Below are 27490 nucleotides of genomic sequence, written 5' to 3' on the forward strand. Positions count from 1 at the left end.
ACCCACGCTCCCCCTTAGGCAGATGGAGGCCCACGGACATACGCATCAGCCACCACGTCCATTCACTCTGCTCACCTGTCACTTATTCACTCCACAAACATGGCCCCCAAGGCAGGCTGCGGGGGAGAGAGGGGTCAAAGTTGACAGGTCCCCCTTCATCTCCATCTGGGGAAAGGATAGAGGCACGGATCCCTTATGGGGTTCCTCACCCCACCCTGTACCAGAGAGCTTCCACAGCATCCCCACACATCGGAGCTTCCCATCACTTCCGCTCCCTCCCAGGAGCGGCAAGGGGTTGGGGCCAGGCCGGGCTGAGCCCTTCCCCACCTCCTCACCCCACAGAACCCCCCAGGCATCATGAGCGTCCTGGACGACGTATGCGCCACCATGCACGCCACGGGCGGCGGCGCCGATCAGACGCTGCTGCAGAAGCTGCAGGCAGCCGTGGGCAACCACGAGCACTTCAACAGCTGGAGCGCGGGCTTCGTCATCCACCACTACGCTGGCAAGGTGCGCCCTGTCCCCGTCCCTCGGACCCCGCCCCTCGGATCCTCAGACTCCGCCCCTCAGACCCGACCCCACCCATCAGACCTCGCCCCTCGGACACGCCCCCTCAGACCTAACCTGACTCCTCCCCTCGGTCTCCGCCCACTAAGACCCAACCCCGCCCATCAGATCCCACTCCCTCGGGCCCCGCCCCCACTACTCAGACCCTATCCCTCGGACCCCGCCCATCAGGCCCCGCCCCTCAGACACCCCCACACACACCTCCAGAGGCTTTTTCCCGCTGCAGCCTCCCAATCTTCCAACAGGAGTTTACCCAGACACCAGCCAGGGCTAAAGAACACTAATCCCCTTCTCGATCCTTCCCCCTACTGACCAGAAATACGATGCCCCCCTCCCACTGACCCCCAGGAATTGGCCTAGCCCCCCCACTATCATGGCCTTTCAGCAGGGCTGGTAAACCCACTGTCCACTCCCCTATCAAGGCCACAGCGCTCCCAACTAACAGAACGGCGACACTTGCCCCTTACAGACTTCTTGGGTGGCTCACTGGTAAAGAATCTGCCTGCCATTGCGAGAGATGTGGGTTTTATCCCCGGGTCAGGAAGATACCCTGGAGAAGGGGATGGCAACCCACTCTAGTATTGCCTGGAGATTCCCACGGACAGAGGAGCCTAGTGGGCTACAGTCCAAAATGACTGAGTATCCCCCCACACACACACACCCTACAGGATACAAACTCCCTCCCATCAACCCCAAATTAGGCAGCAGAGCCCCCTAAGCCCTAATCTGAGCTATAAGCCCCAGTGTCCCCCTGACCCAGAACATGGCCACCCTTCTTCTGATCCCAACTTGGAGACCCCTGGATCGTGCTGCAACCTACCACCTCAGACAGACCCCCTACAGACAGACCCCTACCCAAAGTTTCAGAAACCCACTGTCCTCCCACCCTGGCCAAGGTCCCCCTCCCCAGTTTACAAGACTGCGCACTTTCTCTTTGATCTTATCATGGGCAGTAAACAGTCCCAGTGGTTCCCTGACTGTGCTGCAGCCCACCATTCCTAAAATGGGCTGGGGCTCCGTGCTCCTCATCCTGAGAGTAGCCCGACCAGAACTATAGGGAGGCTGCACCTTGGATACAGACCCAGTCTACATGCCAGGCTGAAACCCCCCCACCCACCCACCCACCAAACTCCAGTCAGTGCTATAACCCTCCTGACACAATCCCCCAGGCTCCCAATCAACCAGAACACAGAGGCTCAATGTGACCTTTTGATTCCAAATTAATTAGCAGACACCCAGGGACTGCTCCCCCCTACCCTCACTCCCCAAGCTGGGCTATAACTGTCACCTCCTCCTTCCTCTGATCCAGCCTGCAGCTGCCTCCCCCAATCTGGACTGTAACCCTCCATCTTCTCTCCCCTCTGACCCAGACTGCAGTCCTAACCCTCCAATCTCACCTTGAACATGAGACCTCCAGGCTGTCCCCCAACCAGGTCCATGCTGCTCCCGACTGCCTAATGTGAACCATAGATACTGCCCAGTCTTCTCACCCCAGAGCGGGCCCCCATGGGACCCCCCATCCCTCACTTCAGATTCTCACTCCTCCCCGTGCCACCTTCTTCCAGGTCTCCTATGATGTCAACGGCTTCTGCGAGAGGAACCGTGATGTCCTCTTCTCTGACCTCATAGAGTTGATGCAGACCAGTGAGCAGTGAGTGGTCTCAGGCGTGGAAGTCTCTGGGCAACTCCCTGTGGGGATGGGGGAGGCCCAGGGACCACCTCACCTTCCCCAGAGCTCCCATCACTCCATAGTGTTTGTGGGGACAGCTGTTTCTAGTCAATTTTGTTGTTCAGTGGCTCAGTCACTTCTGATTCTTCATGACCCCATGAACTGCAGCATGCCAGGCTCCCCTGTCATTCACTGTCTCTCGGAGTTTGTTCAAATCCATGTCTATTGAGTCGGTGCTATCCACCCATCTCATCCTCTGCCACCCCCTTCTCCTGCCCTCAATCTTTCCCAGCATCAGGGTATCTTCCAATGAGTCAGCTCTTTGCATCAAGTGGTCGAAATATTAGAGCTTCAGCTTCAGCATCAGTCCTTCTAGTGAATGCTTAGGGTTGATTTTCTTTAGGATTGACTGGTTTATCTCCTTGCAGTCCAAGGAACTCTCAGGAGACTTCTCCAGCACCACAATTTGAAAGCAAATGGAATATAGCACAGGGTGAATGTTCTAAGACAGTGGTTCATAAAGTGCTGATATTGTGGTTTCTAGAATGGTAACATGAGCATCTTCTGAAAGAAAGAGAATCTCAGGCTCCACCGTAAACTGAATGACTCAGAGTCTGCATTTTAACAAGATCCCAGGAGCCATGTGTACATTTGAGTTTGGGAACCACTGATTTAGAGCAACACTGTCCAATATTACTCCACATCCAGTAAAACTGAGTCTACACAGACACTTATTTTTAAATGGCCTGATTCAGATATAAATTGCATTCCATTAAATGCATCCATTTTTAGAAATGATTTTTAATAAATGTACAGAATTGTACAGCCATCACCACAATCCAATTTGACACATGTGCCTTACCCACAAAGATCCCTCATGCAAAACTGCAGTCAAATCCCCATTCCTATCACTTGTGTGGGCTTCCCTGGTGGCTCCAGCAGTAAAGGAACCTGCCTGCAATGCAGGAGACGCAGGGGTTCCACCCCTGCGTGGTGGGGAGAAGATCCCCTGAAGGAGGAAATGGCAACCCACTCCAGTATTCTTGCCTGGAGAATCCCATGGACAGAGGAGCCTGGTCCATAGGGTCGCAAAGAGTTGGACATGACTGAGCACGCATGCGTGCAAACACTAGTCTGCATCTCACTCAAGGGGTCCACTCATTCTGGATTATAGCCCTCAGGGAGGATCTCATCAAAGAGGAATGTAACAATGAACATAACAATGTTGCCAAACCAAACTCAGGCCTGTCCACCTGACTCACTGCAAAGTCAACCTCCCAAAACTAGGAGGCGGTGAAGGAAAGTACAGCATTAATTGCAGGTCCGAGCAAGAACAGGTAGGTCTACTCAAAAGACCCCAAACTCCCCAAGGGCTTTCAGGGAAGGATCTTTACAGTGTGAGAGAAAGGGTCACAGGGTGTGATCCTTTCACAATTTTCTGATCAGTTGATGGTGAGGTAACAGGGTGATGTTTCAGAAATCTTAATCAACCTGGTTCCAGCTGGTCTGGGGTTTACATGCTGCTGGTCAGAATGTATTTAACTTCTTCTACCTGGCAGGGGTTTTAGTATCTGCAAAACAGCTTAAGGATATGGCTCAGGATATTATCTATAGCCCTTTGTTGTTGGTTGCCAAGTCGCGTCCAACTCTTTGCGACCCCGTGGAACTGTAACCCCTCAGCCTCCTCTGTCCATGGGATTTCCCAGGCAAGAATATTGGAGTGGGTTGTCATTTTTTTTCTCTCTCCAGGGAATTTCCCAATCCAGAGATTGAACCCTTGAACCCTCATCTCCTACACTGGCAGGAGGATTCCTTACCCATGAGCCACCAAGGAAGCCCTCTACACCCACTGAGGAAGAATTGAAAGTCTTCAACTTTCTTTTACAGCTAAACTATCATTATTTTTTCCTGCTTGACTGCTTTCCTTTGTTTCTTTATTTTCTCACTTTTCTGATTAAATTTGCCCTTTGGATTTCAGAGAAGGCCTAGGAGGCTAAAACTTTCAAACAGAAAATAGGCGGGGGACATGGGAAGGAGGAGGAATTGTCTGTCTTTGGGAAGTTCCCCTCAAGGGTCCTGCTCAGGTTCACCAAAGTGAATTTAACCAATCCCCTGTTGATGGACACTGAGGTTGTGCCCATCTGTGGGTATCACCCACGGGGCTGGAGCATCAAGGTCCTTGTCTTTATTTCCCCGCACGCATGTGCAAGCCCCTGCCTGTAAGACATTTCCTCCAAGGGGACCTACCTATGATGCCAGAGATGCCACATCACTTAGTCAAACTGTCTTCTTTTACTTGCTACCCAAGTCATGCACAGTCACGGAGGGAAAAGTAACAGTACAAATAAATCAAGGAACCAAAAGGATGAAACCCACCCTCTGGTTCTCATCATCACACCCACCAACCTTCAGGGAGAACCGCACATGTACAGCATGATCTCTGGGTCCCAGACACCTCAACAGCCCCACCTCCAGGAAGGCACCCAAGGTTCACCTACACCTCCAAACTCCTTCTCTTCCCCCACCCAGGGCCTTCCTCCGGATGCTCTTTCCCGAGAAGCTGGACGTGGAAAAGAAGGGCCGCCCCAGCACTGCCGGTTCCAAGATCAAGGTGGACATGGGGAGGGACAGGCCCAGTTCTACCATTCCTGTGTCCATCTCTCCCCATCGCAGAGCCTCTGCCCCTCCCTCTGGCATCTCCTATTCAACAAGGGCTTCTTCCAGTGCTGGGGTTGGGGAGCTTGGACCAGCTTCCTTAATGTCCTCCTAACCCCCTAAATCCATACATGAGCCATCATCCTAATGATTTTTTTTTTTTTTTTTTTGGTCTTTTGGTCATTTGTCACTTTCTTCTTCGTTATGGTAAAATATACAAAAAGTCAAAGTGTTAGTCACTCAGTTGTGTTCAATTCTTTGGGATCCCATGGACTGTCACCAGCCAGGCTCCCCTGTCCATGGGATTCTTCTCCAGGCAAGAATACTGGAGTGGGTCACCATTCCCTTCTCCAGGCAATCTTCCTGACCCAGGGATTGAACCCGCACCTCCTACATTGTCCGGAGGATTCTTTACCTTCTGAGCCTTAACCATTTTTAAGTGTACATCTCAGCGGCATGAAGGACATTCACATTCTTATGCAACCATAACAACCATCGATCTCCAGAACTTTCTCACCTTCCCAAACTGAAACTTTGTCCCCATTAATCACTAATTCCCCATCCTCTTCCCCAGCCCCTTGCACCTGCCATCTTGCTTTCTGTCTCTATGGGTATAACTCTTCTGGGGATTTCCTATAAGTGGAATTGGACACTTATGTGGCTGGTTTATTTCCCTGAGCATAATATCTTCAAGGTTCACACATGTGTCAGAATTTCCTCCCTTTTTAAGGCTGAATAATATACCATAGATATAATGGATATTTTCTTATGCATTCCTCCACCGATGGACACTTGGGCTGTTTTTACCTTTTGGCTATTGTGAAGAGTGCTTTTATGAACATGGGTGTACCATCATAATAATACTTTAATAACAGTATATTGGGCACTTCTCAGTGCTGGCAGCAGACACGAGACACTTTACAGACAGGAGATTAGTCCCACCTGGCAGATGGGAGGCCAAGGCTCAGAGAGGTGCAGTCACTGGCCTGGATCGCACAGCAGAACTGTGATCCATGCCAGGCTCTCTCTACCACTCCTCCAGTCTTCCCCCTTGGAACGATTTCCTTTCTAGTCTCCTCTGCAGGACTACCTCTCAGGCATACACGTGTGATTCTCTGCTTTTAAAACACCTGTGCCCCAAAGGACAGGCAGAAATAACCAGGGAGTGTGTGCTCCCACGTGCTCAGCTATTCCATCAACAAACCTTCGCTGAGCACTTACTCTGCGCCTGGCTAAGCAGTGAGTGCGGCAGGGGTTCAAGGGTCAGGTACACACACATGATATCAACCCCATGTGGTATGTGCTAACAGAGCCACACAGGGACCAGGGATACCTGAGTCCATCAGGTGCCACCCTCCACGTTCCCGTGCAGCATGTCTCAGTCTCTTGGGGCTGTATTCAGAATGGGAAGAGAGAGGGGCCAGAGGGTTGCATCTGTGCCCCCCATCCCCCATCTTCTCTCCCCTCCTTAGAAACAAGCCAATGACCTGGTGTCCACGCTGAAAAGATGCACTCCCCACTACATCCGATGCATCAAGCCCAATGAGACCAAGAGGCCCCGCGACTGGGAGGAGAACAGGTGACCCCACCCCACCCCCGCCCCATCTAAGCCAGTCCACACTGCCTGTCCCTAAGACTGACCCTCCCTCGCAAACCTCCCCCCCCCCACCCAGGGTCATGGAATCCATCACAGGTCTCACCCAGGCTAACCCCTAGGACCAGCACAAATTTACACCTAGCACTGACCAAGGTCTCCAGGGAGGATCCCAGACTGTCTGTGGAACTAATAATACAGTCCCCCTCATTCCCCAGACCCCAGGACCCACCCCTAGAATTGATTCTAAAACTGACCACGAAGCAAACACCGATCCCTCCCCCTAGAAGCCAGGCCCCCAGTGCACAGAACTAACTCCCAAGTGGACCCCTGGACCAGCACTGAACCCCCTCCCTAGACCTCAGAACTCACCCCCCAAACTGCTCCCAGCATGAATCCAGACACCCCCGGAGCGGTGAGGCCGCCACCAGGGGACTCAGGCTGCCCTCTCCCCAGGGTCAAGCACCAGGTGGAGTACCTGGGCCTGAAGGAGAACATCAGGGTGCGCCGCGCGGGCTTTGCCTACCGCCGCCAGTTCGCCAAGTTCCTGCAGAGGTGAGCTATCTGTGCCACACTCACCCACCGCCCGCCCCACCCCGTTCCCCCGTCCGCCCCCCGCCCCCCAACTCCAGTCGCCCCACCACCACCCGACGCTCCGCCCACCCTGCCCGCAGCCCCACCAGCCGCTCAGACCCTCCCCCGCCCCGGCCTCAGGTACGCCATTCTGACCCCCGAGACGTGGCCGTATTGGCGCGGGGACGAGCGTCAGGGGGTCCAGCACTTGCTGCGGGCAGTCAACATGGAGCCGGACCAGTACCAGATGGGGAGCACCAAGGTCTTCGTTAAGAATCCTGAGTCCGTAAGTGTGTGGGAGAGACAGACAGACACCAGCATCACTTGCATGGTCCTGTTCTTCAGGCGCCTGGGTGGCCCTGGGCACGTTTCCTCCCCGCCACCCTCAAGCCTCGGTTTCTCCATTTGGAAATTGCAGAGAGTCCTAGTCACCCTGCAGGATCAACGTAAGAATTAGACAAAATGGGAAGTCCGAGGCACAGTGCTCAGGAAAACTAAGTTAGTGGGACTTCCCTGGTGGTTCAGTGGTTAAGATGCTGAGCTTCCAATGCAGCGGGTGCAGGTTTGATCCCTAGGGGAGGAACTAGGATCCTTCATACCAATGGGCATGGCAGGGGAAAAAAAAAAAAATTAGCTAGAGGGTCCTTGGGGCCAGGAAGCTGCTGGAGAAACACACATCCACCTGCGGTGATAGCCCGTTGGAAGGGACCAGAATGTCTTTTTGTCCCTTCCTTTCTTTGTTCTTTCCTCCATCTCCTTCTATCATCTTCATTCCTTCCTTTGCCTTCCTTCCTCTTGTCCTGTTTTCTCTCTCTTTTCTTATTTCATTCCTTCATTCATGAGTACCTGGACCAGAGATTCAGGTCAAAGTGGCAATTTTCTTAGTTTATTTTTATGTGTTCTTTGGCTATGCCACACAGCATGCAGAATCTTAGTGCCCTGATCAGGGATCGAACCCAGGCACCCTGCAGTGGAAGTGCAGAGTCTTAACCACTGGCCTGCCAGGGAAGTCCCAAAGTGGCAATTTTCTTGTTATAAGACAAACCTCATTTCACATCCTCCAACATAGAAATAATCCTTCCAGCACACTGTCATCAGTTTCTAGCCTTTTATCAAAAGGCTGGACGCACCTGAAACTTTATGCTGCCTCTACTTTCAGGAACAAAAGCAACGAGTTCTAGGGATCTAATGTACAGGGCAGTGTGGTGATTAAGGCTGGCAGTACTGTATTATATACTGGGGGCTTCCCTGGTGGCTCAGACGGTAAAGAATCTGCCTGCAGTGTGAGACCTGGGTTCGATCCCTGGGTTGGGAAGATCCCCTGAAAGAGGTCATAGCAACCCACTCCAGTATTCTTGCCTGGAGAATCCTCAGGGACAGAGGAGGCTGACAGGCTATAGTCCATGGCATCGCAAAGAGTTGTACATGACTGAGTGACTAAGCTGCTGCTGCTGCTAAGTCGCTTCAGTCGTGTCCGACTCTGTGCGACCCCAGAGACAGCAGCCCACCAGGCTCCCCCGTCCCTGGGATTCTCCAAGCAAGAACACTGGAGTGGGTTGCCATTTCCTTCTCCAATGCATGAAAGTGAAAAAGTGAAAGTGAAGTCGCTCAGTCGTGTTCGACTCTTAGCGACCCCATGGACTGCAGCCTACCAGGCTCGTCCACCAGTGGGATTTTCCAGGCAAGAGTACTGGAGTGGGTTGCCATTGCCTTCTCCTGAGTGACTAAGCACAGCACATTAAATACTGGGAATTTGCTTAGGGAGTAGATCTTCAGTGGTCTTGCCACAAGAAAGACATGGTAATTATGTGGTAATTATGTGACAGGACAGAAGGGTTAGCTAACCTATAGTGGTAATCATTTTGCAACATAATAGGTGTATCAGATCAACATATATGTGTACACTTTAAACTTACACAGTGCTGTATGTCAGTTATAGCTCAATAAAGCTGGGAGGGGGCAAGTTTTTAAAAAAGCAACAGTGACAAGAATAACAAAAAGAAACCAAGGTGACGAAGCCCCTAAGGGCCTGTCTGGCCACCTGCTTTGGTGTGAGGACTGGAAAGTACACAGAGAGATGACCATCTCAGTGAACTGGGCCGGTTCACCTGACTTCCAAAGGAATTAGGTTCCAGAGAAGCTGGAGCACGGGGGCAAGGTGTGCTGGGGGTGTGGGCCAGGCCCAGCTGTGTGCCCATCACGTGCATAATCACGTCACCTGCTCCATAGCCTCTCAAGGACTTTATGAATACAACCAGGGGATTGTCTGCCTGATTCCCTTAATGTTACTGTAACTTACAAGTAACTGTTCTCTCAGCAAAGCAAAAACGTAACACAGTGGGGTGGAGGCTTTAGAGAGATTCCATAGCTACAAAAACAGTCTCTTTCTTGGAAGGTCCAGATTCTTCATCCCCCAGATATGTTGGCCTTTACCTCCTAGAGCTTTTCACTATGGATGTACTTTGCTCCACAGAATAAAAACAGTTATAGAATCACATTCAAGATAGATATTGTTAGTGATAGAAACTTGGGCTGCTCTGGTGGCTCAGATGGTAAGGAATCTGCCTACAAAGCAGTGAGATCTGGCTTTGATCCCTGGGTCGAAGGGAATGGCTACCCACTCCGGTAAACAGAACAAACCAAAACTGTCTGAGGCTAAAACTGCACCTGGAAGAATTTAAGTGTTAACACATAAGAAAGAGAAGAGAGAGGGAGGGGTAGGAAAAAAGAGGAAAACGGGAGGGTGAGAGAGAGAAAGAGAATCCATCTTGCTGGTTACGGGCAAGTTGGAATATGTGACTCTGAAAGGAAAAGATAAAAATTGACACACACACACACACAGACAAAAGAATGCTCAGTTCAGTTCAGCTGTGTCTGATTCTTTGTGACCCCATGAACTGCAGCACACCAGGCCTCCTTGTCCATCACCAACTCCCAGAGTTTGCTCAGACTCATGTCCATAGAAATCAGTGATGCCATCCAACTATCTCATCCTCTGTTGTCCCCTTCTCCTCCTGCCTCCAATCTTTCCCAGCATCAGGGTCTTTTCCAATGAGTCAGGTCTTCCCATCAGGTGGCCACAGTACTGGAGTTTCAGCTTCAACATCATTCCTTCCAATGAACACCCAGGACTGATTTCCTTTAGGATTGACTGGTTGGATCTCCTTGCAGTCCAAGAGACTCTCAAGAGTCTTCTCCAACACCACAATTCAAAAGCATCAATTCTTCGGTGCTCAGCCTTCTTTATGGTCCAACTCTCACATCCATACATGACTACTGGAAGAACCATAGCCTTGACTATATGGACCTTTGCAGCAAAGTAATGTCTCTGATTTTTAATATGCTGTCTAGGTTTGTCATAGCTTTTCTTCCAAGGAGCAAGTGTCTTTTAACTTTATGGCTGCAGTATGAAAAGAATGCTAGCGCTGGCTAAGACAATAGAGGTAAAATCAAATTTTGACCAAAATTGCGCTCTGCACATTTTGAGGGGGGAAAGGTGAACTAGCTGGAAATAATGAAGCTCATAAAGGTAAAAGCTTGGTGGGAAAGTTTTTAAACTTTATTTTGTTTAATTTTTGGCCCCACGCTGCAGCATGTCGGATCCTAGTTCCCCAACCAGGGATCAAACCCACACCCCCTGCATTGGCAGGTAGACTCTTAACCACTGGACCACTGGGGAGGCCCCTGGTGGGAAAGTCTCATAAGGAAAAAAAACAGAGACTAAAAATTTGCACAGGAAAAAAAAAAAACAAAAAGAAAACTATTCCTAATGAAAATAATTTTAGTAAAATGGAAACAGTTAAACTGTGGTTTCTCAAAAATTGATCAAAGAATTAAGTTAATTAATGGAGTTGGAGCTTTTCTCAACTACAGATGCACTTATTTAGAGTTGGGTCTTGTTTCTTGTAATCATGAATTCAAAATGCATCAAATGTTTAATACATTTGGCGACCCATTATCCCAAGCTTCCTGGGGATGCTGTAAGAGAGTACCACAAACTGGCTGGCTTAACCTAGTAAAAATTTATTTTCTCAACGTTTCTGAGGCTTGTGCTTATGCTCAGTCATGTCCAACTCTTTGCTACCCCATGGACTGTAGCCCACCAGGCTCCTCTATCCATGGGATTCTCCAGGCAAGAATACCGCAGTGGGTTGCCATTTCCTCCTCCAGGGGATCTTCCCAATCCAGGGATCAAAGCTGAGTCTCCTGCATTGCAGGCAGATTCTTTACCTTTGAGCCACTTGGGAAGCCCATTTCTGGAAGCTAGAAATCCAAAATCAAGGGCTGTGAGCCCTCTGAAGGTGCCAGGGAAGAATCTTTCTTTGTTTCTCCCTAAATTCTGGTGGTTGTCAGCAATCCTTGCCATTCCTTGGTATACAGATATATCATACCTATATTGTTGGTGTATAGTCTCTGCCTCTGGCACCACATGGCCTTCTTCTCCGTGTATCTGGGTCCAAATTTCCCTCTTTTTTTTTGACACACCATGGAGCATGTGGGATCATAGTTTCCTGGCCAGGGATCAAACCCACACCCCTTGCATTGGAACCATGGATTCTTAACCACTGGACCACCAGGGAAGTCCCTCCTTCTTATAAGAACACCAGTTAGATTGGATTTTGGATTCACCCTATTCCAGTCTGCTGCTGCTGCTGCTGCTAAGTCTAACCTCATGTTATCTTGATTACCTCTGCAAAGATCCTCTTTCCACATAAAGTCACATTCACAAGTTCCCGCCAAGTGCACCTAAGTTTGGGGAGAACGATATTCAGTGCAGTCAAGCTCAGATCTGGGGTGTATGTGTCATCCACCTTAAGCACACCCACCCCTGCCCTTAGCAGCATGGAAAGAGATGCCTTTAATACTGTGGAGAAAGAAAGATTTTATTTCCCCAGCTGAAACCAAACCCTCTCTCCTGGGCAGAAATAACAAGGTTGGAAGACACTTGTCCTGGTTGACTGGTCTGCCCCTAGTTCTGCACGGCTGGTCTCCCTTTACTCAGACCTGCCATTCCCTCAGCAAACCACAGAATGCATGTACCTGCCCTCCAGACACCCTATACAGGCATTACTTGCACAAGATTTGCACACAAACTCCTGGATCCACAGAGTACTGGTCTGAGAAATAAAAGAATATGTAAATACCACTCATTGGAAAAGACCCTGATGTTGGAAAAGACCCTGATGCTGGAAAAGATTGAGGGCAGGAGGAAGAGGGGACAACAGAGGATGAGATACTTAGATAGGCATGAATTTGAGCACTCTCTGGGAGATAGTGGAAGACAGAGGAGCCTGGTGTGCTGCAGTCTATGGGGTCACAAAGCGTCAGACAAGACTTAGCGACTGAACAACGACAAAATACCCCTCAATCGCCTGCAACCTGCAACAGGTTGTTTTTTCCCTCTGGTGAGAAAGAAAACCTACTTTTTATGATCAGTTATGAACACTGTTGACTTAATAGTCACAACCGAAAAGTTGAGAGTTATGTCTTGCTCGGTGGGAATTTTTAGGACTTAAGCCCGGGAGACAGAATCTCAAGTGACCCTGAGAAAACTGCTCCAAGGAGTTAGGGGGAGGGGTCAGTTTACGTAGAAGTTTGCAACAAAGAACAGGTAGTCTGAACGTCAAAAGTATTTTGTGAATTAAAGAAAACCAGACACCCCAAGTGAAGGAATTTAGCACTTTTCTATGTATGGGAAGATGCCAGAGTCTGGGCTCACCGAAATCACTCCTTTCATACGCATCTCAGCTATCTGGGGCCAATATCCAGTGTTTTCATATCTAGAGTCCCTCAGTGCCCACTGTAGGGAATGGCTACAGCCTGATGACTCTCAGGTCACACAGGTATTCTCCTTCCTGAGTGCCCTTAGGGCTCAGGTATTTACATTTGGACAGCCAGAATCACTGATGACTGAAATCCTTGTTTACTGACATGGCAGGAGATACTCCAGTGTTCAATACTCACAGATCTACAAGCCCTCCAAGATATTATGTATTTTTAAAGTGAGCTTGAACCAAGTACCGGCAGAATTCTTTTAGTCCTGCCAGGGAAGTCTGGGGTTTCTAGGAGACATTAGCCATCAGTGTCATCAAAATGGCAGGCTTTCAGCAGTGATGTGATGTTTGTGTATTTGAGAAAACCCTCTGGCTGAAGTGCTAATTATTTTTTTCTAAATAAAGCCCAAGTTTATTTTCAATTATTTTCCCATCGTCACTGATTGACCATACTGTCCTTTTTGTCACTAAATTTCCATTTGAACTACAGTGTTTTCCAACTATCTGTCGTGGTCCAAGGTTGTTCTATTCTTTGATCAACACTCCATTTTTTAAATTACTGTTATTGTTGTTCAGTGTCTTACTGTTTGCAACCGCACGGACTACAGCATGCCAGGCTCCCTTGTCCTCCACTATCTCCCAGAATTTGCTCAAATTCACGTGCATTAAGGCAGTGATGCTATCTAACCATCTCATCCTCTGCTGCCACCTTCTCCTTTTGCCTTCAATCTTTCTCAGCATCAGGGTCTTTTCCAATGACATTTTGCAGCAGGTGGCCAGAGTACTGGAGGTTCAGCTTCAGTATCAGTCCTTCCAATGAATATTCAGGGTTCATTTCCTTTAGGATTGACTGGCTTGATCTCTTTACTGTCCAAGGGATCCTCAAGAGTCTTCTCCAGCACCACAATTTGAAAGCATCAATTCTCCAACGCTCAGCCTTCTTTATGGTCCAACTCCCACATCCATACATGACTATGGGAAAAACCATAGCTGTGACTATACGGGCCTTTGTTGGCAAAGTGATGTCTCTGCTTTTTAATACGCTGTCTAGATTTGTCATAGCTTTCCTTCAAGGAGCAAGCATCTTTTAATTTTATTACTGTAGATTTGTAATATTTTATCCCATAGGTTCCTTCCCTGATATAGTCGCTGGTTATTATTCCAGGTGACTTGCTCTAATAATTTATTCTCTATATCCTGTCTGGGTGGAGACTCTTAAAATTCAAATTTTCTCTGCTTTTCTATCAGGGCTTCCTTTCAGGGGCTGCCATGGATGGGTGTGCAGGTTGTATCCTGTACAACCACATGGTCACTAGTCACTTCAACAGGCCTGTCTGTCCAATTTTCATATTTACAGTACTTTTATTGGTTTTCCAAGATGCACATTGGTTCACATTTCTAACATCTCTGAAATGGATATGGACCTCCCACGGATGGTAGGCCATAGCTTAATAAGGGTGAAAAGTCATGATGTTGTAACATTTCTGGCAAGACCACATAGGTGGTAAGTGACAGAGCTGGGATTTAAACCCAGCAAGCAAATCTACAGTTGTAATTTAATGCAGAAATTATGCTACATATTGGGAGGGATTCCTGGGTCTGGTCATTTGGAAAAAGACAAAATTTTTTGTCCATAACGTAAAAGCATGTATGCAGGTGCCTGTCAGCAAAAGCACATGGGTGGGGTGGAAACACAGAGGAAACTGGAAACTGTGCCCCCTGGGTAGATTCCAGGACCCACCAGCCCTCCTTCTCCAGCTCTTCCTACTAGAGGAGATGAGAGAGCGCAAGTTCGATGGCTTTGCCCGCACCATTCAGAAGGCCTGGCGGCGCCATGTGGCAGTCCGGAAGTATGAGGAGATGCGGGAGGAAGGTGAGAGGCTGCAGGTGGGAAGCTGGGGCTGAGGACGGATTGGCTTGGGGGAGCCAAACCATGACCTCTGCCCCCCTGACCCTGTGCCCCCACAGCTTCCAACATCCTGCTGAACAAGAAGGAGCGGAGACGCAACAGCATCAATAGGAACTTTGTTGGGGACTACCTGGGGCTGGAGGAGCGGCCGGAGCTGCGTCAGTTCCTAGGCAAGAGAGAGCGCGTGGACTTTGCTGACTCAGTCAACAAGTATGACCGACGCTTCAAGGTGAGGTACTAGCAGGCGGCCATATCCGGGACCCTGCCCATGCCCCACCAGAGGTACTCCTGCACCTTGCCCAAACACATCTGCCCATGGACATAGGCTCAACTAATGTAGATATGGCTGTATCAGATATATCCTTATATATAGCCCAGACACACTTGTCCATCAGATATATCCTCACCAGGTCAGACACATCTGTCCAGAATTGCAAGTTTACCTTGTTCAGCTCTGACCATAGGACCACCTTCACTTATCCAAGACACACCTATCCATTAAGTATCCTCTCACGCAGTCTAGACAGGCCTCTCAATTAAACATACCTTCACCTAGCATGGATATATCTGTGTACAGGTAAACTCTCATCAGGCCTTTACACTCATGTCCAGCAAACATACCTTCACCTATCCTGTACCTGTTCATTCCCCACACTCCTTTCTAGCCAGCATAACCTTATTTAACTTCCTGTTTCTTATAAAAAGTAGCCACTCATATACCTTCATGTAGAGGGACCCTCCCCTGACCTGTCCTTCATCTGACCTGCCGACACTACCCCTCTACCTGGGCTGATGCCCTGAGGCCAGGCTTCCCATGCCCCGGGCTCCTGGCACCAGCCTCTCTGGTCTTGTATCCTCATAGCCCATCAAGAGGGACTTGATCCTGACACCCAAGTGTGTGTATGTGATCGGGCGGGAGAAGGTGAAGAAGGGGCCTGAGAAGGGCCAGGTGCGTGAAGTCCTGAAGAAGAAGCTGGAGATCCAGGCGCTCCGGGGAGTTTCTCTCAGGTGAGGCCCCCTACTAGCACCCTTCATCATCAGCTGCCCTCCTGTCACCCCATCTGTCACCCTGGACATGTTACCTTCTATACCTGCAACTTTCTCTTGGTCCTATCTGTCACCTTCACTTGCCCTCAAATTCATGGTCATTTGCCAACAGCACCGGTCCCCTCCCCGACTCTTCTCTATTACCACCTTTTCTAGCTCCTTGCCACCTCTCCCGTTTGCCCCCATCTGTGTCACCCCTCATTTGCCCCTCCCCTGTTGCATCTCAAATATCAGCCCTTCTGCCAGCCTCACCTGTCACTCTCACCTGCTTTTCCTCCCGCCCCTCCCCCAGCACGCGGCAGGATGACTTCTTCATCCTCCAAGAAGACGCGGCCGACAGTTTCTTGGAAAGCATCTTCAAGACTGAGTTCGTCAGCCTCCTGTGCAAGCGCTTCGAGGAGGCGGTGCGGAGGCCCCTGGCCCTCACCTTCAGCGACACGTACGACCCCCACCTCCGTACCATCCTCTGGCTTGGCTTGGCACAACGCCCCCTCTCCCTCTTCCCAGACTGACCGATATGCGCCCTTGCCTTGTCCCCTCCCATCTCAGCCCGGGTCCGCAAGGATGGGATGAGGAGGTGACCCCTGCTTGGCGGGTGGGGAAAACCACAGCTTCCTCCTCTCCTCACAGACTACAGTTCCGGGTGAAGAAGGAGGGCTGGGGCGGAGGTGGCACCCGAAGCGTCACTTTCTCGCGTGGTTCCGGCGACGTGGCGGTGCTCAAGGCTAGCGGCAAGGCCCTCACAGTCAGCGTGGGTGACGGACTGCCCAAAAGCTCCAGTGAGTCTGCGCAGAACCAGGAGATTGGAGCACAAGAGGCTGGCCCTGTAGGGGGTGGGATCAGAGACAGGGACCAATCAAAACCGTGGGGCGGAGCCAGTGAGGGAGGTCAAAAGTGGGTAATGGACGAGGCCACGAAGAGGGCAGGGCTAGAGAGGTGACCAATAAGTGAGCGAGAACTATGGAGGGGCGTGGCCATAGAGTAGACACGTGTGTCAGTTGCTGAATGGGAAGATCTTTGGAGAGGGCGGTCCCAAAAGCCAACGAGGGGTGGGTCCTGGGGAGGCGGAGCCAATTATTGGGGCTTCCCAGATAGCTCAGCTGGTAAAGAATCCGCCTGCAATGAGGGAGACCTGGGTTCGATCCCTGGGTTGGGAAGATCCCCTGGAGAAGGGAAAGGCTACCCACTCCAGTATTCTGCCCTGGAGAATTCCATGGACTGTATAGTCTACGGGGTCGCAAAGAGTCGGAGACGACTGAGCGACTTTCACTCCCTCAATCAGTATTCCAGTAATTAAGGGGCTCTGTCCTGATGAGAGAGCCAGTGAGTTAGGGGGCGGGGCCCGGAGTAAACCGGACTTGGGGGTGGGGCCAAGAATCTAGTGTGGCCACCACTCAAATCCCTATATCTTTTCTCCTTTCCCTTTCAGAGCCTACACGGAAGGGGATGGCCCAGGGAAAATCTAGAAGGCCAGGCCAGACTGCTACCCGGGCAGCTCCTGGGCCCCCCAGAGGTGAAGAGACACCCGCCACTAAATGTCTTCCTTGCCTAAGACAGACCTCCTGTCAACGGGATCTTACAAACAGTGGACCACTCTCTTCTTTCTTGTCCAGAACTCTCTATAGTCCCCATCTCCCATAGAATAAAGGCTAAGCATAGTTTGGTATTCAAAAACCCTTCAGATTCTGACCCCAGCTAACCACTGACCTCTTCTCTCCTGCCATCTTAAACTCCTGTCATGCAAGCTACATCTTATTTTGCCAATTTACCAAATTTTGTCTTCCCTCCAGGCCTTTGCTTGAGCTGTTTGCTCTGCCTGTCTCCCAAACTCCTATTCCATATGAACTCCTATTCATCCTAAGACCCACCCACAAAAGCCCTTCTACAGAAGTAGGTGGGGGAAAATCTTACCCCTGGCAGAGTGTCAATCTATGCCTTCCTAACCCCAGGGTCTCTTTCTCCAGGCCAGTCCTTATCATACAGGGTTGAGAGTAGCTGCCTCTTCCCTCAGGGAACTTGGAGCTAAGTCCTCCTCAAATCCTGCTAGCATCACCCTGACAAATGCTCCCATCCTTACTCTTGCTGCAGGCCTGGACCGCAATGGGGTGCCTCCCTCTGCCAGAAGGGGCCCCTTGCCCATGGAGATCACATCTGGAGGGGGCTCCCAGCGGCCACCACGGGGCCCTCCGTCCTCAGCCTTGGGGGCCAGCAGACGCCCACGGGCACGGCCCCCCTCGGAGCACAACACAGAATTCCTCAATGTGCCTGACCAGGGCGTGGCTGGGTAGGTGGTGTGGAAGGACAGCCCCAGGAATGGGATGGGGAGTATCTGGGGCTGTGATGAATGCCCTCATGTGCCCACAGCATGCAGAGGAAGCGCAGCGTGGGACAGCGACCTGTGCCTGGTGTAGGCCGACCTAAGCCCCAGCCACGGATCCATGGCCCCAGGTGCCGGGCACTGTATCAGTATGTCGGCCAAGACGTGGATGAGCTGAGCTTCAATGTGAACGAGGTCATCGAGATCCTTATGGAAGGTGTGTGTGCCAGGGCAGAAACAGAAGGACATCTCCAAGGTCTGGAGGTCACCTCCTAAGCAACCCTGGGAGCCTGGCCTGACTGTATCACACCCAAAACCCCAGCCTCATTTTCCCCACCTGTCAAGCACTAGGGCCACTAACAGACCTACCTTATGAGTTGGAAATGGGCCTTGTCTGGATGGCCCAGGCCACCTCCTACTTTGCCCCTAGGTTGCACCTAGAGGAGCTTCAACAGCACCCTCTGCAGGTGGGTGGGGAATATCTTAGGAGTTATTCCTGGGTCCCCCGTGGGGATCATGGGGATGGACCTATATGAGAAGGATGAGGGAGTAGCACCAGTGGATGGTCTAGAAAAATGAAAGTGTGAGCCAGGGGCAAGGCAAACGCACGTGCAGCTCCATCCCTTCTTTCTGTCTTAGAGAAGACAGTCTCTGCCCTATGCTGGGCCAGTGGAGACAAGACAGACACAGAGCCAGCATGAAGGCTTTCTCTGGGGCGAGCTGGGCATGGGATTATATCTTCTCCTCTCCCACAGATTCGTCAGGTTGGTGGAAAGGCCGGCTGCATGGCCAGGAGGGCCTCTTCCCCGGAAACTATGTGGAGAAGATCTGAGTGGGGCAGGGGCCTGGGACCCTGCCCTCCCACCTGCCTACCTGGATCCTGCAACATGGGTCTCGTTTCCCTCGGCTACATTGGCCAGAAGGTCCAGTTCTGTGACCTCCAGCCCGGCCTAACCCAGGCCCTGGGTCTAGGGGTCACCACTGGAGCCCCTGTCCCCCCGCCCTGGACCCTGGCCTCCCGCAAGTCACACCTGTTTCCTCCTGTGTGAAACAGGGCTAACACGACCTACCTCACAGCTGCCTTGTGAGTAGGATATGAGCTGTGTCCCAGGGGCAAAGAGCCAAGCACATTTGGGGGGACCTTGACAAGCTTGACTTCCCTCCTCTCATAAATGTTTGCTGAATGAAAATATGAATTAACTTACTGAGTACCAACAAGGACTGCCTTCTCATAACTCTGTTAGGTAGGATCAGCAAACAACCCCGTCTTACAGATGGAAAAATGGAGGCTCAGGGAGGTTTAGTCACTCACCTAAGATTCCACAGAGCCAAGTCTTGAACTCGGATACACTCCCGTCCCTCACAAAGCTTGAGTTTGTCTCACTTGCTGGCTTCCAGAAGCTTCATGCCAGCTCTCCTGCAGAAAATGTTCTGGTGGGCCCTGTCAGCTTTTGAATCTACACACCTCCCCAATACCAAACCCAGCTGGGACCCTGAGGAAGGAGGCAGGTCCCACATGTCCCCCCCATAATCCACTCAGAGTCATCCCTGGACCCTGCCCCCACCCCACGTCTCTTTCCTTAGCTGTCACTCACCTGGAGTATGGACCGGTTCTGACATTTGAGGGCTTTCTGCACTTATGTCATGGTGAAGGAGGGGTCGGCCTGGCTACCTGTCCACCCCTTCCAGCTGTCCCAAAACCAGTGCTGGAGTCTGAGCCTTTCAAACCTCCCCATCCATGCAGGTGAATCCTTGGATCTGAGCCTAAGGATGAACACCCCCTCTGTGCTCAGCTCCACAAAGAGCAGTCCGTCTGGGAGAGATGGAACCAGATAAGTGAGGTCAGGACTGAGCCAGAGAAGGGACTGGGGCTAGAGCAGGGGACAGGAGTGCAGAGAGAGTGTAGGCGTTGCTGGAGGAGCCAAGAAGGATGAAAGGGTCAACAGATCTTGATGGTGAATACTACACAGAGTGATCTACGCTGTAACGGAAGGACTCCAGATGGAAGACACCTACCCACCTGGAGGATGGGAGATAGGTATCGAAGAAAAACTGGTCAGAAGAGCCTTCTTCAGGATCCAGATCTACCTGGAAAGCTGAGTGTGGCTGGAGAAAAAAAAAAATCCCAATTGTGCAATTGTGCCTCAACAGCCCTGTTATTAGTCTATCATTACACAAACATTTAACCTGTCTCTTGAACTGGGGGCTTCCCTGGTGGCTCAGACAGTAAAGAATCTGCTTGCAATGCAGGAGACCCAAGTTTGATCCCGGGGTCAGGAAGAACCCTTGTAGAAGGGAATGGCAACCCATTCCAGTATTCTTACCTGGAGAAACCCATGGACAGAGGAGGCTGATGGGCTATAGTCCACGGGGTCGCAAAGAGTCAGGCACGACTGAGTGACTTTCACTTTCACACTTTACAATCTCTTGAATGTCCCTGGTTCCCTCCATCTATGATTTTTGCCCCTCCACTGCCCAGCTACCACTGTGCCTGTCTCTCAGCAACAGTTAGATTGGGGGACAGACTGTGGGAGGACTGTGTGAGCCACAACACCATCAGTTGGGCATTTCCTGGTATTGAAGGGGAATGAAGGCTTCTGTCTCCTCTCTGCCTTAGAACTCACCATGCAGGCTGCCCCTCTTCCCAGTAAGGGGTATAGCCCTGAGGCCCTACTGCAATAACCATCACCACGTTTTCAGGAAGTAGGGCTATTCACTGGGGATGAAGAGGAGAGTAGGTTTGACATCTTCTAGCAGACAGCATCTCATATCTAGGTTATAGCATCTTCAGACTGCAAACCTCAATCATCTCAGCCCCGCCCATTCAGCAACATCCTGTTGACTCTGTTACAAAGTTTCTTAAATCGGGCCCCTCCTCTCCCTTTCTTGGTTCTCTGTCCTTTCTGAGACCTCACTCCACCCTTGCCCAGATTGCACCAACCTCCCCTGCACACGCACACACGCACACATGCACACACACACACCTCCACCCTTCCTAAAAAGGATTTTTTAATGAGTTTTTAACCATATTAATGATAATCAAAAGAAAATTGTTTTTTAAAATTCAGACAGCCCAAAAGTGTGAAAAATCTGTCTTCCCTCTCACTGCAAAATTCCTGTCTGTTCCCCCTCCACCCTAGTTTGTTGATGTCTCCTCCCAATGATATTCTTGGCATATAAAAGCAGATAGGTACATATTAACGGAGTAGAAAATGGCAACCCCCTCCAGCATCCTGGCCTGCAAAATTCCATGGTCAGAGGAGTCTGGCAGGCTACAGTCCATGGGGTCGAAAAGAGTTGGACATGACTGAGCCACTAAGCGCTCACACGCACATCTTATGTACATAGACGGAAATACATTGTATATAAAGCCAACACTTGCCTAGAACTCTCAAATGCTTGAATAATGTATTCCAGAGATCTTACAGCAAAGATCCACTTTACTGTCCCAACAATGATGCATCCTCCAAAGGACACCCAGCAATCAGATGGTGTACCTCCCCCTGCTAAAAATTCATCAGCTAGAATAGAGACCACACACCTCTCTTTCCACGGTTTACTAGGTCCCTGAATGACCTTTCTTGAACCATGTCTACCTTCTGATATTCACTCCCTGCCTCCACCTGGCTCCAGCAGTGAGCTGATCACTTCACTGTTTCTTGAAAAAGATAAGCTTGTCCCTCCCCAACTCAGGCCACTTGCACCAGCTATTCTTTCTTCCCACAGCGATGTGGCCGCCTGAACTTCCATTGGGTAACTCCCTTCTGACAATCAGGCAACAGCTCAGAAGTCATCTCACAGAGAAACTTCCCTGGCCCATGACCATCACATCCTTCTGGGCTTTTTTCCCCCCTCTATTGTGCTCAGCCAGTCAGTCACCAGTGACTCTCTGCAACCCCATGGACTGTAGCCTGCTAGGCTCCTCTGTCCATGGGATTCTCCCCAGCAAGAATACTGGAGCGGGTTGCCATTTCCTCCTCCAGGGGATCTTCCTGGCCAGGGGATCAAACCAGCGTCTCTTACATCTCAGCATTGACAGGCGGGTTCTTTACCACTAGCGCCACCTGGGAAGCCCTTTTTCCTTTATGGCACTTAATATAACCATAAGATCATTTCCCGCATTTGTTGATTCATTGTCTGTTTCCCCATTTTAAAACTTGAGTGCCCCCTGAGAGCAGGAATGTTGGCCTGTCCTGTTCATCTCTGGATCCCCAGAGCCTAGCACAAAGTAGGCACTCAAGGAACGTAAGTTGGATAGGTGACTCATTTCATGCCAGGGCTCTCCACCTATCCTCCTGAAAACACACACTGCTCCATCTTTAGGCTACGCACGTTCCGGGTGTCCTGAGGAAGGATAGTGAACTTGTTTCCCGCCCTTGGCTATCTCAACAGATCCAGTCCAACTTCCGGACTAAGTGCATTGAAAATGTTGAAGTCTGTGGCAATTTCCCTCCAAAGACGCAGCCCTCTAAACATGACCTTCTCAAAACTTGAGAACTGCTGTTTATCCTCCTTCGAGATATGGTGACGGGACGGGAGAAAATGAAGATGCTCATTTTGCACAGGAGAACACAAAGGCCCGGGAAAATTTTAATCCTAGATCCCTGCACACATTTTCTGGGCATAGCTGCTGCTGCTGCTGCTAAGTCGCTTCAGTCGTGTCCGACTCTGTGCGACCCCAGAGACGGCAGCCCACCAGGCTCCCCAGTCCCTGGGATTCTCCAGGCAAGAACACTGGAGTGGGTTGCCATTTCCTTCTCCTATGCATGAAAGTGAAAAGTGAAAGTGAAGTCGCTCAGTCGTGTCCGACTCTTCACGACCCCATGGACTGCAGCCTACCAGGTTCCTCCATCCATGGGATTTTCCAGGCAAGAGTACTGGAGTGGGGTGCCATTGCCTTCTCCCTCTGGGCATAGCGGTTCGGGAGAATCCTGGATCTCAGGCCCCGCCTCCTGGCTGAGCACAGTGCGCGTACCCCGCCCCCGTTCTCGCGAGACCTAGGAGCCGAAAAAATGGCGCCGACGTGAGCGCGAGCCCGCGGCCACCGAAGGAGTCGCCGCAGCCTTAGTTGGAGCCGCTGAAGCCGCGGGAACAAGAGGCTGAACCAAGCTGAGGATGGTGAGCGCGACACCGGGGATGCGGACGCGGCGAACAAGCAGGGACTGGCGGGGAGCGGCCTTCTAAGCCTCCTGCCGACCCCGCCTCCACATCCGGGCAGTCGCCCGCCGCTGTCACTCAGGGAGCACCCTACCCCCTACTTCCGGTCCTGGCTTCGACTGGGCCACGCCTACAGGGCTCAGGCACCGCCCCCTGGTCTTTATATGTTTGGGGTCCCAACACCTCCAGTTCGCCTGCACAGCTCGAACCCCTCTGGTAGCTATATCTCCGTTCTCAAACACCCACTTGGCCACTTCTGGCCCTCCAGAATCTTCCTAGCCGCGCCCTGTTCAGAGCCCCGCCTTTGCACCGCCCACTCCCTCTGGGCCACGCCCCAGCCTTGTAGTGGAGGGGCCCCTCAGCTTTCCAAGTTAGGATCAGAGCATGCTTATTTCATATAGGGGCTTCCTGGAAAGGTACCCCCTTCTACATTTGGCACACCTCCCAACTCTCTTCCAAAGGACGGGGACACTGGAGGCAGACGTTCAACCCCCTCACCCACTGCCTCTCCTTATGATGGGGGCCGACTGGGTGATGTCTCCGGGGCATTCGCTGTTTCAGAAACACCCAATGGTTATGGAGGGGTGAAGGGATTCCTCTAGCTGGCACAGGCAGACCTGGGCCCAGGGGGTTCTCCCCACCTCTTCCTTCCACCAGAATGAGGAACCCTCGGGGCCCAGCCTGGACATGCCGGCTACTGCAGAGCCCAGCTCCAGTGAGACCGACAAGGGGGTGTCCCCAGTTCTGGCTGCTATAGACAAATCCTCTTCTATGGAGGAGGAGCCGGGCCCTGACCGGGCAACCACACCCCCAGTGTGGGAACGTGGAGGGCCCACCGGAGGGACCCAGCAGGGTGCCTCCCCAGCCCCAGACAGTGGCCATTCCGGACCTGGACACACCCTTGGCCCAACCAGCACTGTCTCCGGGACCAGTGAGGACCTGCGGCCTCCCAGACGACGCCCACCACCAGGTGACACGTGATGGGACCTTCTGGGGGATCACAGGCCTGGAACAATAGAAATGCAGACTACTGAGTATCTCCAGACTGGGGGCCCACCTAGAGGGAATCACCACTTGCTGAGCCCCATTGTGTGCCAGGCTGTGGTTCCAACGAAGAGCCAGGGAAACTCAGCCGCTATTTTCTGGTGGGGGAGGCAGAAGGTAAAGGCCTCAGTAAGAAACCATAGTTAGTAGTTGCAGGGTAGTTGCAGCCCCATAAATGCCTCTCTGGGGCAGAGCCCTGGACAACGTGGATGACGAAGGGATGGTGACCCTCCCCCTGCTTCTGTGCATCCTTCAGGGAAGCAGATACCGTGCTCCAGCCCAGGCTGCTGCCTCAGTTTCCCCAGCGTTCGAGACCTGGCACAGCATCTGCGTACCCACTGCCCACCCACACAGTCCCTGGAAGGTAGGGCCAGGGTAGATGGTGGGGAGGCAGGTTAGGGTGGGAGGCGGGCCGAGCCTCCCGGCCAATCCTGGCCACCCAACTCCACTCCTCTGTCATTCATCCCTGTGCCGCCAGGCAAGCTCTTCCGCTGTTCCGCCCTGAGCTGCACCGAGACCTTCCCCAACATGCAGGAACTGGTGGCCCACGGCAAGCTGCACTACAAACCCAACCGCTACTTCAAGTGAGACCTGGTCCACCGTGACCTCTGCTGGTGTGGGGGACCAGGCAGCTCCCCCTGACCACCGATTTTGACAGCTACTACCTGGGGTCCTGGCTTTTCTCCCTTCCTTTTCCGAGGGGGTTGAATCAGGAAGAGGACGTGATCTAGGGCCAGCCTTGCCCTTACCTGCCCAGAAGAGACTGGTCCCTAGAGCCAATTCCAGGGACCCCGAGGGCGGGGCTTGGGAGGGAGTATGTGTGTAGAGGGGGACATACATGGCACGACTCCGCCCAGTCCTCTACTTCCCAAGAGGAAAACTGATAACCTAAGTCAAAATTGAGACTTCCTTCCTCTTCCCAGGGTTCCGACCTGGAGAAGTCCGGAAGGGTCGCGACCACTGTGGGCGGCCGCTTAGGGCAAACTCCTCCCCCGCAGGTGGGGGAGTCAGGTTATTTGGGCCCAGGGTCCTTGACCACCCTGGAGCGGCGGCTCTCCAGGTTACCGCGGATAGGCCCCTCCCTGGGTCCCCTGGGAGACCCAGCCCAGCCCTGTGCTGCCCCCCAGGTGTGAGAACTGCCTGCTGCGCTTCCGCACTCACCGCTCGCTCTTCAAGCATCTGCATGTTTGCGCCGAGCATGCGCAGAGCCCAGCCCCGCCGCCGCCACCCCCGGCCCTGGACAGGGAGTCGCCCGCGTCCGAGCGCCCCCCGGAGTCCGACCCTGCGCCGGCGCCTGGCCTGCCGTACCCGCTGCTCGAGCCGTTCACGACCCCTGCCCCTGCCCCCACCGGGCCCTTTCTGCCCTACCTGAACCCCGCGCCTTTTGGCCTAAGTCCCCCACGCCTGCGCCCCTTTCTGGCCGCCGCTCCGGGGCCTCCTGCCTCCAGCGCCGCCGTCTGGAAAAAGAGCCAAGGTGAGTGTGGGCTATCGGGGCCGCCTTCAGGGTGGGCTGGGCTCACTCTGGCTTCTGACCTTGACCCGCCCGTTGACCGCAGGTGCAGGCGGCAGCCCGCGAAGACCCCAGGGCGGCTCCGACGCGCCCTCAGGTGCGTGCAGGTGACCACCAGGGAGGGTGGAGGGGATTTCTTTCCTGCGCCCGGCGGGACCTGGGGGATACCCACCCCCTTTCCAGGTGCCCAGAAATGTCTCCCCCGAAATACAGGATTTTGCCTTTAAAATTGCGGCCCCTGCTCCTTCATCTGCGCCGGCGTTTCCGTGTAAAACTCGCGCCCGGATCCGGAGCCCTTCCCTCCCACATGGGTTCAGAGGATGGGAGGAGGGGACGCGGATAAGTCAAGTTTAGTGCCCCCAGACACTTGGGGAAACAATCGGGAGAAACGGATCGGCCAGGCCAGCGCCCCCCGCCCCACGCCCCCACTCCCGGGAGCTGATGGGGAGGCTGGGAAAGGTCCGACCCGCCCTCGCCCAGGGCCGGGGCTGACCGGGTCCTGCCTGCCCGCAGGGCACGCGGCTCCCAGCCGCATCGTGTGGGAGCACACGCGCGGCCGCTACTCATGCATGCAGTGCGCCTTCTCCACGGCCTCGCGGCCCGCCATGACCCTACACTTGGAGGACCACCGCCCCGGCGGCCCCGCGGCCCCGGCGCCCGGGCAGCCGCGCCCCGACGCGCCGGCGGGTAAGGCCAGGGGGAGCGCGCGGGTGGGAAGGGTGGGGGGTCCTGAGGCGAGGACCGGGGCTGAGGCTCAGGCGCTCTCTCCTCTGCCACCCAGACCCGGCCCCGCTGGCACCCAAGGCATCGCCGCTGCTGTCTGAGGGGGAGTGTCCTGTTTTCTCGCCGCTCTGAACGCCGCCGCGTAGGGAGCGGGCTGTGGGTAATGGTGTCGTTTTAGGGAAAGCCTGAGATGGCAGGGGTGGGGGGCAATAAAAGAGGCAGATGAGCCAGCTGTAGATGTGCCGTGTGTCTGGGTCCCTTGCTCCTCCACTGCAGTCCTGGGGCACCGCCACCTTGGGAGGAGGCAGGTCCCCCCTCACTGCCCACCTGTGTCCCGCCTCCCCTGTCACCTCAACCCTGGGACAGCTGTTGGTGACCTTCCCTTCTGTCCTACCACTTCCAGAAACCAGATGAGATGGCACTTGCCAGTTTTATTTGAAAAGTCCCAGGAGCACCCAGCCAGAACCCCCCAGATCCTGAGGCCTGTGCCAACCCTCAGGGAGGTGACAGAGCAGTCCTGGCAAAAGTGGTGCCAGGTCACCCGGGCTGGACGCTGTGTGGCAGGCTGGGGCTTAGGCCTCAGAGCCACTCTCCCTCCCTGTCCTCTGGACTGTCACTGTGGGCTGCCCATCTCCCCTTTTATCTCCAGCCCTGAGGATGAGGCTGGGTGTTGGCCAGTCCTCCAGAGCCTGGCTCCCTCCCTCCTCCTCTCCCCCATATAGGTTCTCTCCTTCCTTTTCTTCCTGGGAGTCAGGTGGGGGCCAGGGTTCAAAATCTGGTCCCACAGCTGCTGTCACCAGAACCCTGAGGGTCGAACCTCCAGGGTATGGAAGCCCCATCCCTCTGGGCCTGGCTTTACCTGCTACATCTTTCTCCCTTCCAGCCCTGTGGCCCCCTAGCCCAGACCTCATCTTGCTTGGTCCTGGGCACCAGAAGCAGTCCTCCACCCCC

At 52.8% G+C, this 27490-nt stretch overlaps 2 protein-coding genes and 1 long non-coding RNA gene across 3 annotated transcripts in view; 2 read left to right on the forward strand and 1 right to left on the reverse strand.

Annotated features, from left to right (window-relative positions):
• MYO1F (myosin IF) overlaps window positions 1-19323 on the forward strand; it is a 37722-nt gene extending 18399 nt beyond the window's left edge. The window contains exons 14-28 of the mRNA XM_027547498.1: window positions 343-510; window positions 2133-2218; window positions 4766-4847; window positions 6364-6470; window positions 6942-7040; window positions 7200-7344; window positions 14591-14705; window positions 14801-14970; window positions 15604-15749; window positions 16081-16227; window positions 16419-16567; window positions 17218-17301; window positions 17877-18072; window positions 18153-18322; window positions 18861-19323. Coding sequence (XP_027403299.1) covers window positions 343-510; window positions 2133-2218; window positions 4766-4847; window positions 6364-6470; window positions 6942-7040; window positions 7200-7344; window positions 14591-14705; window positions 14801-14970; window positions 15604-15749; window positions 16081-16227; window positions 16419-16567; window positions 17218-17301; window positions 17877-18072; window positions 18153-18322; window positions 18861-18937 — 1941 coding nt within the window. The 3' untranslated portion in view covers window positions 18938-19323. The remainder of the gene's footprint in view (window positions 1-342; window positions 511-2132; window positions 2219-4765; window positions 4848-6363; window positions 6471-6941; window positions 7041-7199; window positions 7345-14590; window positions 14706-14800; window positions 14971-15603; window positions 15750-16080; window positions 16228-16418; window positions 16568-17217; window positions 17302-17876; window positions 18073-18152; window positions 18323-18860) is intronic.
• On the reverse strand, window positions 16526-20370 carry LOC113895819. The gene is made up of 3 exons (XR_003511940.1): window positions 19701-20370; window positions 19418-19522; window positions 16526-16612 (listed from the first exon to the last, which is right to left on the reverse strand). It is a non-coding gene; the product is annotated as an uncharacterized LOC113895819 (long non-coding RNA).
• Window positions 20371-23087: 2717 nt separating this feature from the next.
• Window positions 23088-26777, forward strand: ZNF414 (zinc finger protein 414). Its single transcript, XM_027547499.1, has 8 exons — window positions 23088-23223; window positions 23920-24232; window positions 24563-24670; window positions 24785-24890; window positions 25434-25780; window positions 25863-25913; window positions 26330-26503; window positions 26598-26777. Exons 1-8 carry the CDS (start codon window positions 23221-23223, stop codon window positions 26669-26671), a joined length of 1176 nt encoding a protein of 391 aa, XP_027403300.1. The 5' UTR covers window positions 23088-23220; the 3' UTR covers window positions 26672-26777.
• The last annotated feature ends 713 nt before the right edge of the window (window positions 26778-27490 follow it).

This window comes from Bos indicus x Bos taurus, chromosome 7 (assembly GCF_003369695.1).
Source record: "Bos indicus x Bos taurus breed Angus x Brahman F1 hybrid chromosome 7, Bos_hybrid_MaternalHap_v2.0, whole genome shotgun sequence".
NCBI classification, from domain to species: Eukaryota; Metazoa; Chordata; class Mammalia; order Artiodactyla; family Bovidae; genus Bos; species Bos indicus x Bos taurus.

What these genes read in the sequence shown, in the direction of transcription:
- ZNF414 (XM_027547499.1), top strand. An exon ending in CAGACGACGCCCACCACCAG is followed by an intron (nt 24,233 to 24,562) that starts GTGACACGTGAT and finishes TGCATCCTTCAG; the next exon opens with GGAAGCAGATACCGTGCTCC. An exon ending in GCGCCCCGACGCGCCGGCGG is followed by an intron (nt 26,504 to 26,597) that starts GTAAGGCCAGGG and finishes TCTGCCACCCAG; the next exon opens with ACCCGGCCCCGCTGGCACCC.